Source organism: Rhinatrema bivittatum, chromosome 5, assembly GCF_901001135.1.
Source record: "Rhinatrema bivittatum chromosome 5, aRhiBiv1.1, whole genome shotgun sequence".
NCBI lineage: Eukaryota > Metazoa > Chordata > Amphibia > Gymnophiona > Rhinatrematidae > Rhinatrema > Rhinatrema bivittatum.
In genome coordinates, this window is record NC_042619.1 from 307969589 (window position 1) to 307988905 (window position 19317).

The 19317-nt window shown below is 42.9% G+C and overlaps 1 protein-coding gene across 2 annotated transcripts; it reads right to left on the bottom strand.

The window, feature by feature from the left end:
- Positions 1 to 835: 835 nt before the first annotated feature.
- Positions 836 to 9465, bottom strand: MAT2A (methionine adenosyltransferase 2A). 2 transcript variants are annotated; one of them, XM_029604281.1, is made up of 10 exons: positions 9402 to 9465; positions 9109 to 9211; positions 6278 to 6355; positions 5382 to 5504; positions 5098 to 5210; positions 4781 to 4924; positions 4129 to 4347; positions 3595 to 3777; positions 3192 to 3325; positions 1520 to 1622 (listed from the first exon to the last, which is right to left on the bottom strand). In XM_029604281.1, the coding sequence occupies exons 2-10, from the start codon at positions 9197 to 9199 to the stop codon at positions 1520 to 1522; spliced, it is 1188 nt and encodes a 395-aa protein (XP_029460141.1). In that variant the 5' UTR covers positions 9200 to 9211; positions 9402 to 9465. The 2 variants fall into 2 exon arrangements, with proteins under 2 accessions (XP_029460140.1, XP_029460141.1); XM_029604280.1 differs by lacking the exon at positions 9402 to 9465 and having other exon boundaries at positions 836 to 1622; positions 9109 to 9363.
- Between the last annotated feature and the right edge of the window lie 9852 nt (positions 9466 to 19317).

Consider the following 19317-nt stretch of genomic DNA (forward strand, 5'->3'; position numbering starts at 1 on the left):
CAAATTCTGAATTACATAAACATTCAAATCACAAGAGCCAGAAGACTTAAGGGAGAACCTAGCACTTTATTTAATAGATTTGATTGGATTCCCCCATCCACCCCCTTACAAGAGACATACGTAATAAACCTCCCAAAAAAAAAAAAAAAAAAAAGCTGAAGAAAGGCAGAGCCTGCCCAGGGTGGCAGCAGAAGCAGGAAGGGGGCATGTAAACAAGCTGGCTTCTCTGTACAACACCAGCCATAAGTAGCCCTCTCTTGCTGGGCTGGCTGCCTCATTTTTACACCAGCCAGACCCCCTGTAGGTGCAACCCAAGGTTTTTCTGTAGGACACCTTGGCCTACCAGGGAATGCTGGAAACATTGAGGAACCAAGGCATTCAGTTGTTTAAAAAAGCTGCAGTCTGAGGTTCTGGCTACTCTGTACTCACACCATTCCTCAGAAAAACAATAAATAAAACAATTAGAAAACAGTTTTCAAGTATAAAGGCTTTTCCTCTCCTCCCCACTAATCAAACCTTTTCAATCTGCTACAGAAGGAAGCTGGCTTCTCTGTATTAACACCAGCTTTTCAGTAGACAGGAAGATGGACCTGGTTTGGAAAAAAAAACAAACACAAACTAAAGAGAAAGACCCATACAGGAGATCCTTTGTGCAGTGGGAATTTCTTCAACTTTCTTATAAAGAAAAAGAATACTCTGGTACCAAAGTGTGCAGCCTACAGACCTTGGGGGAGCTCTGCAACTTCTCTGTATTACATCACAAAGCTTCCACGTCTGTCTGGTGTTGATTTAACACATGGAGATTAGTGAGGTTTGGCTAGTGCTGACACTAAAATGCATAGTATGCGCTTTTTTTTTTTTTTTTTTAAACTTATTACATACATCCTAAAACTCTGAAAGATTAAAACCCTGGTGCTGTTCCTGAGATGGAATGTAGAGCATTTGCACCAGAAACTAAGACTGGTACTCCTATTTTAGCTAGAATTACCATTCCTGACTGTAAGGAAAATGCATGCAAAGGCTGGTTGGTAGATAAACAGCCCCATGATTTAAAGTGGACTGATTTTTAGGGAGGCTTTTTCAAGTATGATTCTGATCCACAGAATACTGAGAAAAATCCATGCATTCTTAAATCAGGTAACTGATACCTTTTACAGAGGAACTGGGCAAATTCTTTCTAGCACTGGATGGAAAAAAAAAAATCAATGCCCATTTATTTCAATATGGGGACTTGGTCATAAACCCAATGGGATGTTACTTATACAGAACAGACTGGCCTGTTCACATTAAGCAGTTACAAGAACAGTACTAGTTCCTCTACCACACCAAACACCAGGTATGAGAAGAATCTAGCTCATGGCCTCCTTCCTAATGCTGAATGAGATGGCACTGGATAGTGACTGCTGCTAATAAAGATCGAGGACAGGACAGTTTAGGGAGAGGGGCCACTCCCCCCCAGAACCTGAAGGCTTCTCTGTAGCCTACGCCTACAGGTCTGTGAGGAAAAAGCCTAACACTTTCAATATTTGAGCTTTTTGGGCACTTCCCATGGGAAGCTGTCCCTACCAAAGTGGCCATAGGCTGCAGTCCTCTGATAAATGGGCTTCTTCAGATCCAGATCCCTGGAATATACAAGTTAATTATTTAATATACAGCATTATTCAAACCACAGCATACCAAGCTACAGCAAACAGCACAGGGTTCCCTTCCATGCAAGACATGTACTGATCCCAGTTTAGTCATTCTCTGACAGATGGAGTGATCAAGTGACTTAGCCCTGGCAAATGTGAGACATTTAAAGATGCATTTCAGCACAGGCATTCCAGTGAAATGATTTAAGTTACTGTATCTACTACTGCCAAATGTCATAACAATTAACATTAACTGGCATGAACTTCTGACTTGCTCTCCCTGCTGATGATTAAGTATTGCTTACTCCTGATTCAACAATCCTTCAAAACCAAGTTTTCTAATAAGATTTTTACACATCAGCAAAGACAGGAAGAAATGAAGTCCAGTCAGTCCGTTAAAATGGTGGGGTTTCAGCCTTCCAATTTCATTAGCTTATCTCCATTACTCCCAATGGAATATTTTAAGCACTCTGCTCAACTATCCTTTCAAATTCTGAACTACCCAGTTGTAGCTTCTCTGATTGATATTCTATTAATCCTTTTCTAAGCAAGAGCTTAGATCTTCCTCCTGGCTTGTCCATATCACAATCCCGGGAAGCTACAAGTGCTAAGAGTTGATTCCAAGATTCCATACTTACCCCTTTCAGGGCTACATAAACTGCACTTCCAAGGCTAACGATCTCCAGGTGCTGAACTCACTTTTGAACAGGAAACAAGGTTAAAGGTCTAAGAAGGGCCAACCCTGATTTCAGATAAGGACTTTTCTGAAAATAGAAGGGCATGATATGGCAGTTCAGATGTTCCCAACTAGTGGGCTACAGGAGAACTTCCAGGTATGCCATGAAATTCTGGCCCCCATTTTGAGAGAAGACAGGACAGGTCACAGCAGCCACTGGCAGCAAAAGTCTTCTTCACTCTTTCCCCATGTGTCCCTTCCACCAGCAGGAGTTAGTATTCCTTAGCTGCTAGCTCCTGCTGTGCTGGGTTCCTGCTGAAGTTTGAACCTTTACACAGCTACAAGGCCCCTCTGTGGTTATGACTTCCAACAGCATACCAGCTGAGGTAGCAGTAGCAAGAAAGGAGCACTATTTGCCTAATTTCTCTTGCTGGATTGAGATCCAAGTGGAGAAGGGAAGGTAATTGTGCACTGCAACAAAGTGAACTCCGTGCTGGGCATGCCATATAATAAGAGGTTGGGAACTACTATGGTAGTCCAAGGTAAACTACAGCCAAGGTTGTACCAAATTTGGAAAGCAGTTGAGTTCTGTAGTGTATGGTGGTGGGAGAAGGAGACTGATACAAAAGCAGTACACCTTGCAGGCATTTAGTGCCTGAAGAAAGCCCTGCATGTTTACTGTAAAAATCTCATGCTACTTTGGGCAAAGTCAGTCACTTAACCCGACTGCTGTCAAAGAGGTATGAACAAAATCAAAAAAGAAGTTATGTTTGCTTTTTATATTACCTGCAAAAATTCAAGTCTATATCCTAGAACTGCACCCCCTCCCCCACCCGGTTTTTCATGTTGCTTTGCTGCTCCCCAGCATGCATTACCATCTTTACCTGACAATAACACCAGGACGCAGATCAAAATTTTTCTTCACAATCTCCAGCAGCTCCCTTTCACTTTTCTGTGAAGTCCCATAGTGGAAAATTGAGATAGATAATGGATAGGCCACTCCAATAGCATAAGACACCTACACAGTTAAAGAGACAATTACAGAAGATTCCTAGGCAATAGAGAAACTGGTCACTTCTAGTAAAGCTGCTAACAAAGTTGTTTGTCCTGCCTGTTTGCATGCACTATTTTCAAATTATTTGGTTGCAGTATACAATGGAGCAGCTTTTTAGCTGGTAGTTTTCCTACTTGTCTGCTCTAATTTGCTAATCTACATGTTACAGTAAATAGCAAACCTCAACTCAGTATATATGAAAACATCCAGAAAGAACCAGTTGCCATACATACCTGAACAAGCACCCTTCTGCAGAGACCAGCCTTTACCAAGGACTTTGCCACCCATCGAGCAGCATAGGCTGCAGAACGGTCCACTTTTGTATAATCTTTACCGGAGAAAGCACCACCTCCATGAGCACCCCAGCCTCCGTAAGTGTCAACAATGATCTTTCGGCCTGTCAATCCAGCATCTCCCTACAAATACACAAGTTATGAGATCTTTCAATGAAAAATTAGCTATGCAAGTCGAACACTCTAGATGCGAGTTTAGGTTACCCATTTCCTACCATTAGCTTTTGGTAACCATATGCCTTTCTATCCTGAAGTGCTGGATGTTAACATATGCAAGAACAGATTATGTAGATCAGATGCATATGGCCCAACAGCAGACTAAGATAGCAAAAGTATTTAGTGCCTATGCAACAAAGCAATATTCTTGCTCAAGAAGTTTCAAATAATTTTAAATTACTACAGATTTTTAAAACTCCAAAGTCAAATGAAGCACCAATAAAAAGCTAAACATATGCAGAAAAGACAGCTCCCTACCTGAGGCCCACCAATGACAAAGCGACCACTGGGCTGCAGGTGGTAGATGGTGTCATCATCCAGATATTTTGCAGGCACAACAGCCTTGACCACTTTCTCCTTCAGGGCATCCCTCATCTCATCCAGGCAGATGTCTTCATCATGTTGCACAGAGACCACAATGGTGTGCACACGGATGGGGATAACAGCTCCACGATCCTGCATGTATTGTACAGTGACCTGAAGGAGGAAACCACACATCAGAATTGGCATCTTTGCCCAAGAAAACCAAACATTGAAAGTATTACTGGGGGAAGTAACATTTCCAGGGTGAAAAGCTATGAAGATTGAGCTGACCATTTTATTTCCTGGCCTGTTTTAAAAATCACTAGAGAAAAGTAAAGAGGTAATCCAGATACAAACATATTCAATTGTTAAGTATAATCAAATAATTATAAAATGCCCTACCAAGGACATGCAAAGTGATATAGAGTGTAGATGTCTGATGTATATTGCTTTAAATCTCCTTTGAGAATGATTTAGTGGAAGGTCAAAAAAAAGTTTTACCTTAAATTCTCCATTTATAACTCTTTAGTTCTTAGTAGCACAAGTTTAGAAAGGTAATAGAAAATAGGAGCATTTTACTGCCATGCTTTACAAATCCTTTACTTACTTGAGTTTTTGAGTCTGGTCTTAACCATGGTAGTGTGCTGTTACGACGCAGCTCTGCCATTTTGGCATTGAGTTTGTGCGCAAGCATAATAGTCAGGGGCATGCATTCCTCTGTTTCATCAGTAGCATATCCAAACATCAAGCCCTAAAACATAAGTCAAACTTTATAGAATTTCCACCATAAAATCTAAGTCCACAGTGTGCTAATAAACATTCTACATTTACTGCAGGATGAATGTTATTCTACCTTAAATTCATTCCCCACTCTGTGCAGATGTTATAGCAAGCAAATGTGTCTTGGCACAAGCATCACTTTACCTGATCTCCAGCACCAATATCTTCCTCATTCCTGTCCAGGTGAACTCCTTGGGCAATATCAGGAGACTGCTGTTCCAATGCCACCAGCACATTACAAGTCTTGTAGTCAAACCCTATTATGAAAGAAATTCAATACTAGTCACACTATCTAGAGTTAATGTAGCAACACCTTTACCGTCTTGCTCCAACTTTGAGGATAGGATAAGTGGTGCATTTAGCACTAACCACCAACATAATGAGAAGTCTATCCAGTTATTGATTACAAAGCTAAGACAGCAACTCACCTTTGGAAGAATCATTATAGCCAATGTGTTTGATGGCATCACGTACAACCTTCTGGTAATCTACAGATGCCCTGGAAGTGATCTCACCAGCAAGGAGAATCATTCCAGTCTTAGCAACAGTTTCTAAGGATTGAGAGCAAAGGGATTAGTGACTTGTGTTACTGAAGTCTGACAATACAAGTCAAATCATTTAGTTACTGATTTCTACAACACTTGTATTACTAATATAGCTATAGTACTAGTGAAAAGTTGTCACCAATAGCTATTAAACAGGGAAATATTAAGCTATTGTGTACATCCAGACTTAATTCAACAAATTATAGGGAGCCAAACAGAAGTGGTACAGCCAAATGTGTATTTTATCTATTTAAAATCTTTTTTATACCATCATTAAGTTAAATACCATCACAACAGTTTACAGGAAGGCACAAATTAAGGTTTGTTAATGTATTGGAACATACATTCTACATAGGTGCCATAAAGATTCGGTAACCAATATTATTTGGTTAAAGTGATAAATCATGTCCTTTTATATAGGTTTCATTCTAGATTACAGGTTTAGTTTATAAACTGAATATTTCTTCTATGTTAACAGTGTGATAAAATAACAGCGCACATATCGAGTTAAGTGTTGTGTTCTACCGCCTGCTCCCTTCTATTTTCTATTCTCCATTCTCTTTGTGATAGGCTTGTTTAAAAAGCCAGGTTTTTAAACTCTTTTTAAATGTTTTGAGATCTCTTTGTAATCTGATCTCAAGTGGCATGGTGTTCCATAGTATAGGTCCTGCCAGTAATAATGCCTATTCTCTAACTTGTGTTAGTCTTGCTGTTTTGACAGAGGGGATGGCTAGTAGTGTTTTGTTAGCTTATCTAAATTTAATAGAAACTGAACTCACCACAGGCAACTTTGGCATCTGGATCTTGTTTGAGATGGGCATCAAGGACAGCATCACTGATTTGGTCACAGATCTTATCTAAAAAATAAAAATCCACCACTTACAACTCAAGTACTCTTTGGGACTTCAAATTTTACTTCAGCATATAAGAGGCACATCTTCAATTTAGCTCTTATGACCAATTGCATTTTCTCTACACTCAAAACTATAGAGCAGGACTATCAACAGCACAGTGTACATATAAACTAGTGCCACAAAGACATCAGATACTACATGCTTAAAATTAAGGGCATGCAGATTTAATTGAATAAAAGTGCAAGTTAAAAAGCCTATCAGGTTTTTAGGCCAAACATAAAACTCAATAAATACACAAGTATAAATCTGCTTCAGAACACTAGTATAATCTATGTAATCATGACAAACTAGACCATAATACAACATGAAACATTACATTAATATGCATGACAGCTGCATAAGCTATAGCCAATTCTGAAACAGCAAAAATTCAGGGAATAGCATAACAGGGCAGAGTACTAACCACAAGCTTCTCCTCATTCATAGTCCTATTTCCTGCCTGCAAGCAACTTATCAAGTTTCCACATTTCAAATTTGATATTTGACTCGACAGCTCATAATGCAAAGCTTCACTATAGTAACTCTTAAAGCCATCCTTTGTCTGAATATAAACAGATACGTGGCTCTTGCATGCCCAACACTGCAAAGTGTACCAAGCTGTACAGCATTATTTATAAGTCACTAGGAAGCTTTCAGCCAATCTGATTCACTGGCTGACTCAGCCCTCCTTTACAGCTCATGTACAGTGTCCTACAATAAAGTGTGAATTAGTATGCTAGAGGTCACATGAGATTCATGTACAGAATTTGTAAACTAGTATAATGCAAAATTTCAGCAATTTAAAAGATTCTTTGGGGGGGGGGTAGTACCTTTCACTGCTTGCATCTTTATTTGGGCAAAAAACTGTTTATTGTACTCATCTGACAATGCTCTGCAAACATGCTTCATTTTAAGACTGAAGATACTTTAAAAACTGAAGATACTTTAAAAATTAAAGTCAAGAAGAGTCTTGACTTTAATTTTGTACATATTGTAAATATTATCTTGTAATTTTGTTTTTTGTACCCATTGCTATATTTTTCTTCTTGCTTCCTCCTCTCCCAGTTGTATTTTTCCTTGTTTTATTGTAACTGCTATTCCTGCACCAGTTCAATTCATCTAGTTTTATGTTCATTACACTAAATGTTAAATGTAAACCGGGTTGATGCGACTACTAGTCGTGAAAGCCGGTATAGAAAAATATTAAATAAATTAAATAAAGATAAGCACTAAAAAAATCTCAATATAAACTGTTTATATGAAAAATTCAGTGTAAAACAGCACAATATAAATTAAGCTGCTACTCTCTCATTCAGATTAGTGGTTAATGCTTTTCTTACTCTACCACACCCACTACCATACACCCCCACTCCTTAGCTCTAATAAAAGCAAATATACAAGTTTATTATACATCAGCAGTAGCCAATTCCTGTCCTCAAGAGCCACAAACAGGCCAGATTTTCTGGATATCCATGCTCATATGCAAATCTCTCTCATGCATATTCATTGGGGATATACCAAAAAGCTGGCCTGTTTTTGGCTCTTGAGAATGGCATTGGTCACTCGTTCCTTATACATGATCTAAAAGAAATTTGTGGCTTCAAGCCTCCTAGGACTACTCAAATCTTGCAGCCCACCAACCATGCGTTACCTTTAAACAGAACATAGCTCCTGTCAAAAGTGTGAACACCAACCTGCCAAGCACTGTCCTCATTATGCTATTAGCTACTATTTTTTCTTCTAATAGCAACATTCCTCCTAGTACCTAATGCAAACACTGCTACTGTGTCAGTATAGAAGTGGTACTATATCATTTAAGTTTTCAATTACAGTATATTAAGGATTACTATTGTAGTTTATGAATCAGTTTGTTTTAACAAAAGAAAATTAATTACAAGTCAAACCATCAACAGGCCCTGAGAAAGCAAACAGAGGTGGAAAAAAGAAAGAAAGCCGAAGCGCGCAGGTGCATTAACGCCATGCTATTAGATACCGGAACACAGGGTCCACTACAGCCGGAACCCTTCCCGCTCAGCGCAGGCGCAGTACGAAACGGCGAAGTGGGTGGAGGTACGTAAGCCGTGCTTTTCCCGAACATTCAGCGCTCCTAAGAAAAGCAGCCAGGCTGTGTCATTCCGCACCCAACGCTTCCACACAAGAAAAAAAAAAAAAGCCCCGAAATCTCTCGCCCTGCCACTGATCTGTTCCCATCGTACCATCGTATAAAATATATATATATATTTGAGGGCGCGAAAAGACTGCGCTCATAGGCAGTCACGCGCGCGAGAAAAAAAAAGGGGGCGCGCGGGTGCAGAGCAGCCTCACTGCCCCATGTGTGTAAACATACATAAATGACGAACATTAGTTGCACAGCCCAACACCAACAATTTCTTTAAAATTAAAGGTATTTAACTCGATAGACGGCAGGGTGACGTCACAGGCAAATCAACTGCAAAGAAAAAAAAAATCCCGCTCTGTCAAAGCGCGCGCATTCGCTCAGCAACCTGCCCTCCGTAGATCAAAGCGCGGGGGGCCACTCAGGATCTTCACCAAATTGACATGTAAGTCATCAGGTCTCACATGATTTAAAAAATTAAGAGTTAAACCTCACATCAGGTTGCGATATCTAACTAGAATTTTTCCCCACGAATCCCCCTCTCCCGCATTCGTACCGAGGGAGAGGGGATTACCATACCACCAGCTCCACAGCGGCTCACCTGGATGACCTTCTCCCACGGATTCGGAGGTGAAAAGGAAACTGCCCTCCTCAATCAGGGACTCGTGGAAACCGTTCACCTGTCCGTTCATGCTGCTAGGTTGCTATGGGGAGTCGTTAAAAAATAATATAATAATATTAATAAAATAGAAGTCTAACGCTACTGACAGACAAGCCTTTAAATAGGTCAAATAAATAGAAGCTTTTAACACGTTAAACTCTAGCTACTTCCGCCGCTATAAAGAGAATGAGGGGAAGTAGGGTGAGCGCGCGGGTATTTATAAACCTCCGTACAGTGACGTCAACCAGCCCGCGCAATCGGTTCCAGTTCCACCCCAGGCTGGCACCACTCCTCGCGCCAATGCGTCAGGCCAATGCAAAAGACAATGTGTGAAGGGAGGGAGAGAGGGGATCTGGGTCCACCTCGGATCGCACCACTTTTAAAATATTGGGGGAGAGACGGATATGATTCCGTAATATAAAAAAGCCTTTGAGCCCTCAGCTTTTCCTTTTGTTGAGTTAAGGTAGTGTTTGTAATTGTACTATAACTTTAATAGCTTTTCAGGAATATAAGTCGTAAGATAATGTTTGCAATCCGTATGTGGTATGATACACATTCCCCTCTGTCACTTGGCGCTGTTGGATCGCTCCCAGACTGTTGGTGCAGACCGGAAAGATCTGGCTCAGTTCCGTGCAGTCTGTAGAAGGTTGAGTGATGTCAGGACTCTTCTTCCTAATTTACATTTTAATTAAGTTTTTCTAGTAAAAAAATAAAACAAAAATAAATAACCTCAAGTAGCGCCAGTATTTTTTATGTTACTAGCATATGTGATAAATAGAAAAAAATACAAAAAAAAAAATAAATACATAAGTAGATTCTAAGTTCAAAATTAGGGGGCTTAAATGGAGAGAAGAGAAATAAAAGAAAAAAGTGGAAAAATGAAATATACTAGTTTAGCCCGCCATAAAACATTCAAAGCAGGACTAAACCATTGAATAGCTGGAGTTGTAGTTTTCCTTGGTTTAGTCTAAGAAAAGAAATGATGGTTAGTGTCAACAAAAATAAATCTATTACTTTGATAGTTCACAATACATTTAGATGACAGGAGTCTGGTGGCACCATATAGATTAATCAAGTTATTAAAGCATGAGCTTTTGAGGATAGAGTTCACTTCATCAGATGCATGAAATGATGTAGAGAAGAGGGATAAAATATATAGAGAGAAGGCATTGGATTAGGCAGGATATGGTGTGCAGAAAGTGTTAACTAGCATTTTAGCAGTGATGGCAAACTCCGGTCCTTGGGAGCCACAAACAGGCCAGGTTTTCAGGATATCCACAATTAATATGCAAGTCACTTTACCCTCCACTGCAGGAGGTACAAACTAACAGGGTCATTTATCAACTCAAGTTACAGCGTTTTCGCATGCGTTAAGCACCATGACGCTGGTATGATGCAAATTTTTAAAAGGGGAGGGATTGGGGAGGAGTCGGGGGGAGGTGTCTGCAAAAGTGGGTTGCCTTCACGAAGCCATATCGCACAAGATTGCACAGTTTTAATGCTGAAAATAACGACACCTTTTTCAATTGCGTTAAGCTGTATGATCTCATGCGTTAACCCCATAACGTAATTTGCGATTTTATCGCAAATTCCGTTTTGAGCATTTTTAGGCTGGGGAAGGGCCTGAGATGTGGGAGGAGAGTGGAGGGAAGGGCCTGAGATGAGGGGAGGGGAGAGAAGAGAGAGAGAGCCTATGGGGGTGGCACCATAGTAAGCAGCTATTTATGCTACTATAGGAGGAACACCTAGTAGTGGTGTAGGGGTTAGGGGCCACTTTTACATGAAGAGTGAGCTGTACGAACAGAACAGTACACTTTTGTGAAGATTTGATGTCCTTCGGAGTAAGGAAACTCACACAAAGATGAGATTTGTACAATTTTCTCTCGACCTAGCTTGATGTTTCCCAGGTAGAGAGTCCATCAAGCTAGGTTGAAAGAACATTGTACAAATCTCATCATTGTGTGAGTTTCCTCATTCCGAAGGTCAGTAATTGGGGCAGTGCCCAAGGAAGAGTTTCTGGCTTCTTTGGATCTAACAGAGGCGTACCTGCACATTGTTATTATTTGTAAGGTTTGGGGTGGACCCTTGAGCACTGTGGCAGGTGACCACGCCCACGGGGGGAAGTCCCGTGAGGGGCCACAGGTCAGGCTCAGCTTTAGGACACACAATACAGAATTATCTTTTATTACACAGAGTTGAGAAGCCACCAGAGGTGGAAGTAGTGAGTAGAGATGAAGCCTGGCTGGGCTTGTAGTCCCTCAGGACACTGGAACAGCGATCCCTCAATAGCTGTGCTGTAGTGGAGAGAAACTGAGATAGTGAGTACAGTGGAGCATACACAGAGTTCTGGTATAGCGCCTCGTTGGTTGATTAGAATTGTACACCACACATCTCTGTAAACAAAACTCTCCAAATTTTTCATGCATAATATCCATTAAAGAGAGGTTGGCCCCTTGCCCCCTCTTCTGTATATAGTATTTATTCTATTTTATTTCACTTTATTTATATATTTATTGCTCCGTTCACCCCTTCTTTATTTTCCTACTCCAAGTTAAGGCTTCCTTGTTATAATGTAACTGTATGCTCCTTATCTCTTGTTGATTGGTTAATTGTATATTCTGCTTAGTTCATTGTAAACCGAATTGATTTGATTTGTATCAAGAAAGTCGGTATATAAAAGCCTTAATAAATAAATAAAAAAAAATTACTCACACAGCGGTTTCTCCCGGAAGGTAACACAGAAGCTGGAATAGAGGCAGGCCCTCGAGGAGCGAGTACCTGGTTCCAGGGAACAGCTCTGAGAGAATATAGATGGTAACTCCCTGATGGTGTAGGTAGCGGTTTCTTCCAAGCAGAAGTGAGCTCAGGCAGCGAGTCCGGTAACATGGGCCCTCGAGGAGCGAGTACCAGTTCCAGACAGCGACCTGAAAGAAAAGAGAGAGGCCCCCGAAGAGCGGGTATCCCGATAGAGTAAGTCCAATTAAGGAGAAGAAGAGTAGCTAGGTACGAAGAGCGAATCCCATCCGTAAGGAGTCACTTCACCCCTTGCTAACTCGATTAGCTAGCGAACAAAGTAGGCTTTTGTATCCGGGATGCGTGACGTCATCACAGGGGGATGTCCCTGAGGTTCGCGCCAAAGAAGGAATAAGAAGCAGGGCCGCGCGGCACGTGTGCCCTATGGCAGCTGAACAACATGGCGGGATGCAGCGCCCAAGCCGGACCGGGGATGCCAGAGAGGACGGCAGGTAGACGCGGCAGCCAGGTGTCCATCAACTGCGGAAGGAGTCGCCAAAGAGGTAAGGAGGGCGGAGAGGAGACGTCGGGCAGCGACAGTTGTAACACACATTCCCATTTCATAAGAACATGACATAATGGGTCAGACCAAGGATCCATCAAGCCCAGCATCCTGTTTCCAACAGTGGCCAATCCAAGCCATAAGAACCTTGCAAGTACCCAAAAACTAAGTCTATCCCATGCTACTGATGCTAGTAATAGCAGTGGCTATTTTCTAAGTCAACTTAATTAATAGCAGGTAATGGACTTCTCCAAGAACTTATCCAATCTTTTTTTAAACCCAGCTACACTAACTGCACTAACCACATACCCTGGCAACAAATTCCAGAGTTTAATCATGTGTTGAGTGAAAAATAACTTTCTCCGATTAGTTTTAAATGTGCTATATGCTAAGTTAATGAAGTGCCCCCTAGTCCTTCTGTTATCTGAAAGAGTAAATAACTGATTCACATTTACCCGTTCTAGACCTCTCATGATTTTAAACACCTCTATCATATCCCCCCTCAACCATCTCTTCTCCAAGCTGAACAGTCCTAACCTCTTTAGTCTTTCCTCATAGGGGAGCTGTTCCATCCTCTTTATCATTTTGGTCACCCTTCTCTGTACCTTCTCCATTGTTTTTGAGATGCGGTGACCAGAATTGAACACAGTATTCACCATGGAGCGATACAGAAGCATTATGACGTTTTCTGTGTTATTCACCATTCCCTTTCTAATAATTCCCAACATTCTGTTTGCTTTTTTGACTGCCACAGTACACTGAACCGACGATTTCAATGTGTTATCCACTATGACGCCTAGATCTCTTTCTTGGGTAGTAGCTCCTAATATGGAACCTAACTGTTGCACTCGGGGGTGGACCCCTGTCCTGTGGCAGTACAGGGACTGTCCACAGGGGGTGGAGCACGGAAGGAGACAGAGGCCTAGCTGGACTTGCAAGGGCCGCAAGGGAGACAGGACCGGGATCTGCTGTGTGACCCCGAAGGTGAGTGGTCCCGTGTGCGGGACGACCGCGGGTGGGGTGCGTAACAGTACCCCCCCCCCCCCCTTCTAGGCCTCCCCCTACGTGGCTGGGGTTTCTCAGGATTCTGTCTATGGAAGGTCTTCAAGAGATCCTTGTCAAGAATATTCTGAGAGGGTTCCTACGAGTTCTCCTCGGCCCCATAGCCCTCCCAAGCTAGGAGATACTCCCATTTGCCTTGACGTCGTCGAACATCAAGGACTTCTCTTACCTGCGGAGAAGTATCAGGCTCTGCCGAGACGTGTGGAGCTGGAGGGTCTTTGCGAGAGGGCCATGAGACAAGAGGCTTTAACAAAGACACGTGGAACATGTTGTGGATGCCCATGGACCAGGGTAGCTGGAGCTAATAGGAAACGGCTCCCACTCTTCTGAGTATTGGGAAAGGACTGATATATTTCGGGGCCAGCCAATGAGATGGAAGTCGGAGACGGATATGGCGGGCACTCAGCCAAACTTTCTAGCCAGGTCGGAAGAGTGGAGCAGGTTGTCAGTGGAGATCCGAGGTGCGTTTAGTGTGCTCAGCAGCCTGCGAGAGACATTCTCTTATTTGAGTCCATACTTGGCGGATGGTTTGAGCCATGGATTGTGCTGCAGGAGTCGGAACCGTAACAGGAATAGGAAGAGGCAGACTGGGCTGCCTTCCAAAGACCACTGAAAAGGGAGACACGTTGGTGGCTGCTGTGAGATGAGTATTATGTGACAGCTCGGCCCAAGGCCCAAATTTAAACAAAACCTTAAAACCTGGCTATTTAAAAAAGCCTACTATCAATGATCTGAATCCTCAACTACTCTTCCTAACTGCCACAATCTCTCATATATTGCTTATATTCTATTAATACAAAGTTATATACTGTATTGTTTTCGTTTAGTTACCTTGTTATATTGTAAAGCGCAATGCTGAATTACTGTTTGAATGTAAACCGAGGTGATGTTATTTACGTACCCCGGTATAGAAAAATCTATAAATAAATAAATAAATAAATAAGGGAGAAGGTCTGACCAATCCTTCTGTTGGTCATTGACGTATGAACGTAGGAACGTTTTCAAGGTCCGATTCGTTCTCTCGGCCTGTCCATTGGTCTGAGGGTGGTAGGCCGAGGTATAACTCAAGGAAATACTGATTTCCTGTCGTGTAGCAGATGGACTCAAGACAAGTGGGTATAGTGTGCTCGTGCTAGCAGTTGGAGATGGATCTGACGTCAGCACGGGTACATATACCCCCACAGGGAGCACCAGTACTTGGCGGCAAACTGTGGTCCCCGATCGGAGACAATCTCCTTGTGGAGCCGGTGAAGTCGAAAGATGTTTCTCAAGAAGAGTTTTTCTAATTCCAGGGCTGATGGAAGACCCGGCAACGGGATGAAGTGCCCCATCTTCGAGAAGCGGTCGATTACGACCCAAATCACCGTGTTGCCTTGCGATGGGGGAAGATCCGTGATGAAATCTGTGAAATAGTGGACCAGGGTTCCGTAGGCACTGGGAGTGGCTGTAGCAAGCCCCAGAGCTTTCCTGTTGGCGGCTTTTGTGGTGCGCAAGTGGGACAAGAGTCCACATAACTCCGAGAGTCCTGTAACATGGTGGACCACCAATAATGTCGGCGCAGCATCTCCAGCATCCTAGCACGGCCAGGGTGACCTGCTAGTTTTGAATCATGGGCCCACTTTAAGACCCGCTCTCATAGTCGGCAAGGAACGACAGTCTTCCCAACTGGAATAGTAGTGGTTGCTGCTATTGATATACAGGCAGGATCGATGATATAACTAGGAACTTCTGAAAGATCCTCAGGTTCAAAGGATCGAGACAGCGCGTCAGCTCGCTGATTCTTAGAACCAGGTCAGAAACAGAGATTAAAGTCGAATCTCTCAAAAAACAAGGCCCAGCGGACCTGCCGAGGATTTAGAAGCTGAGCCTCCTTGAGGTGCTCTAAGTTCTTGTGATCCATGAATATAGTGAATTTGTACTGCACCCCCTCCAACCAGGGGCGCCATTCCTGAAGAGCTAACTTTACTGCCAGTAGTTCACGATTGCCAACTGTGTAGCGTTGTTCTGAGGGGGTGAACTTGTGTGAATAGAAGGAACAAAGAACTAACTTGCCCGTGGACGAGTGTTGGCTTAGGACAGCTCCGATAGCTGAGGCATCAACCTCTACTACAAACGGACGTTTGTGATCCGGGTGATGGAGACACAGACCAGAGCTGAAGGCATTCTTGAGCCTCTGGAAGGCCGTGATGGCTCTAGATGTCCAGACTTGGATATTGGCCCCCTTCTTAGTCATCGTAAGTGGGGCGACCATGGAGGAGTAGTTGACAATGAAGCTTCGATAATAGTGAAGCCTAGGACCATTGCAAGGCTTGAAGCCCAACTGGATGGGGCCAGTCACGGATTCCTTGGACTTTCTCCAGGTCCATGGAAAAGCCACGGTCAGATATTATATATCCTGAGAAAGGTTGACGAGTGCGTTCAAACAAACATTTTTCTAGTTTAGTGTGTAGATGATTCTCTCTTAATCATTGGAGGACAGTATGAACATGTTCACGGTGACTTTCGATGTCCTTGGAAAATATCAGAATGTCGTCAAGGTAGATGACAACAAACTTGTACAGGAGGTCATCGAAGATCTCATTCATGAGACGCTGAAAGACAGCTGGGGCATTACATAGCCCGAAGGGCATGACTACGTATTCATAATGGCCATTCTTAGTATTAAATGCTTTCTTCCAGATGTCATCAGATTGGATGCGTACTAGATTATATGCACCTCTCAAATCCAACTTGGAAAACACTCTGGCGCCTTTGAGGTGGTCAAATAGTTCACTGATAAGGGGTAGGGGGTAAAGGTCCTTGCGCATTATGGCGTTGAGATCCAGATAGTCAATGCACGGGCGAAGTCCACCATCTTTTTTCTTCACAAAGAAGAACCCTGCTCCTGCGGGCGAATCAGATGGTCTAATAAACCCCTTCTCCAAGTTTTCTTTTATGTACTCTGACATAGCCTGAGTCTCAGGCTGTGACAAGGGATAGGTTCTGCCTTTGGGAGGCGTCGTGCCCGGCAGCAGTTCAATGGGACAGTTGAACTTACGTAACGGAAGCAAAATGTCTGCTTTCTGTTTTGAGAATACATCACTGAATTCCACATACTGTGGAGGCAGACCAGGAAGCATTGTAGACTTCAAAACCTGGATTACGGGAGACACCGGTTGGAGACAAATAGCTTGGCATTTCGGACCCCACCGTATCAGCTGCAGGGATTGCCAATCGAACTGGGGTTCGTGAGTCTGGAGCCAAGGCAACCCCAGAATTACCGGATGCGTTGAGCGTTTCAACACGTAGAAGGATGTTTCTTCTTTATGAAGTGTACCCACTGAAAGGTGAATAGCCATGGTCCGATGGGTGATTAGACCGGGAAGATGTTCTCCTTGAATGGAAGTGATACAGAGACTCACCTCCAATGGTTGTAAGGGTATTACCAAGATTTTGACGATATTGTCCATAATGAAACTGTCACTCACTCCAGTATCAATGAGAGCAGTGGTGGCGAATGTGTGGGTCTTTTTGAATTTGACAATTTTTATTCCTTTTACAATATATAATGCAATAAACACCAAGTCAATAAACATATACATAACATTCGATAAAGCCGGGGTCGTAACAATCCCCGGCAGGAATCCAATAGGAAATTTCCCATACCCACTCTCCCCTGCCCCTTCCCCCAGATAGAGTGTCATTCTGCGTCATCATGGCCATCAGTCCAATGCAATGTAAAGCTGCAAGAATGGGTTAGTTACCCATGGGTATAACATCTAACGTTCTTCAACATGTATAAGCAAATGTCTTGATTGGTAGAGAGTATCAGATAAAGTGTAGGTTGACTTATCATCACAGTCTAACGCAATAGGAAGTTCTCCGCGTCTTAGGGAGTCTTATAGCATCCCAATACCAGACCAGTAGTAGAACTAACTAAACCGGACCTAATGAAGTAATGAAGGGTTTCCAGGTTGCTGTAAAAGTTGGGAGCCGGTGATGCCTGGAGGCTGTCAGGTAAGCAAAACGATGATATAGGTGGAGCTTCACCTTGATCTCCGGGAGCGAGGGGATAACCTCTGGTTTCCAATGGGAAGCTATAAGGCTACGTGCAGCAATGAACAATTGGGTGCAAAACTGCTGGTATTTCCTGGGTATAGTATCAGGAAAAACATGTAATAATGCCACTGCAGCTGTAGGACCGATATCAATTTCCAGGCGTTTACCTAGCCAAACAAATATCTCCCTCCATAAAGGAGCGAGTTTTGGGCAGTCCCACCAAATATGCAAGTATGTGCCAGTGGCGCCACAGTTACGCCAACACTTATCTGCAATGTGGGCATAAAATTTATGTAGTTTATCGGGGGGTAGGATACCACTGATACACCATTTTATAACAGTTTTCCTGAAGTTTGGTGGATATCGAGCAATGTCTGGCCGATTTCATAACATCACCCCAGACACGAGCCCCCAGCTGGATTTGCAGGTCTGTCTCCCATTGTTGAACAAAAGTACACTGTTCAATGCCCTGCTGGAAGAATAGTTGATACAGTTTAGAAATGGTGCCTCCAAGTATATCACTATATAAAAAGTAAGATTCTACCATAGAGCGGCCCGGCCGAAGGGATCCTGTGCATTGCAATGAGCGGATAAAATGGGTGACCTGCGCATAAGCTAAAAAGTTCAGGGGGGGGGGGGAAGATTGTATTTAAGTGCCAACTGCTCCACTGAGAGGAATTCCCCCTGAGATAGGAAATGCCCTATAGTGAATACCCCTTTCTCTCGCCAGCATTTAAATTGGGGAGAAGAGTGCCCAGGAGTAAATTGCTCATTATAAGCCAAGGACGATTGGTAAAAATAATTAAAATCCCCTACAAGCTGCTTACAAGTCTGCCCCCATATACGCAACGTAGTCTCTAGTGTCCATGGAATGCATTGTACTGGTCTCCAGACATCACGCGGCTGCCAAGGCATAGCTGCAAGTGCCATAGAGCCTACCATGGCCTGCTCAAGTTGGACCCACTGTTTGGGAGATTGGGAGCGATTAATATCCAGAAGAGCTCTCAATTGGGCTGCGTGGTAATACCGCAGGATATTGGGGACTCCCATACCTCCCTGCTGTTTTGGGAGATGAAGAAGAGCCCGAGAGAGTCTAGGCGGTCGCCTGCGCCAAATAAAATAAAAAATCTTGCGCTGCCAATTGCGGAGTATGGACGAGGGGATATATACCGGTAAAGAGGAAAACAAGTAGAGGAATTTCGGCAAAATATTCATTTTGACAATGGCAATTCTTCCTAACCAGGAAAACAGGCCTCTATTTCATCTACTCATATCTGTAGTAATTTTATCGACAAGCGATTGGTAATTTAACTGATATAAATCAGATATTTGAGATGATATACGCACTCCCAGATACTTTATATGGGATTTTGCCCACTTAAAAGGGAAGCGCTCCTTTATCTTTTGCACTGTCTCTGGGGTCAGATTAATATTGAGCAGCTCTGATTTATCAAGATTTACCTTTAGGCCTGAGACAGCGCTGTACATATCCAACTCCTGCTTAACCCCTTTGAGAGAGGACAACGGGTCAGTTAAAATCAGTAATACATCATCTGCAAATAAAGATAATTTGTACCAGGAGTCCCCCAGCTCGACACCCTTAATTTCTAAGGATTCACAAATTCTAATGGTGAGGGGTTCCAAGTACAAAGCAAATAAAAGGGGTGATAGGGGGCACCCCTGCCGAGTGCCCCTGCCAATATCAAAGGCGGGGCCATAACCGTTGTTCACCTTGACCCTCGCCTTGGGTTGAT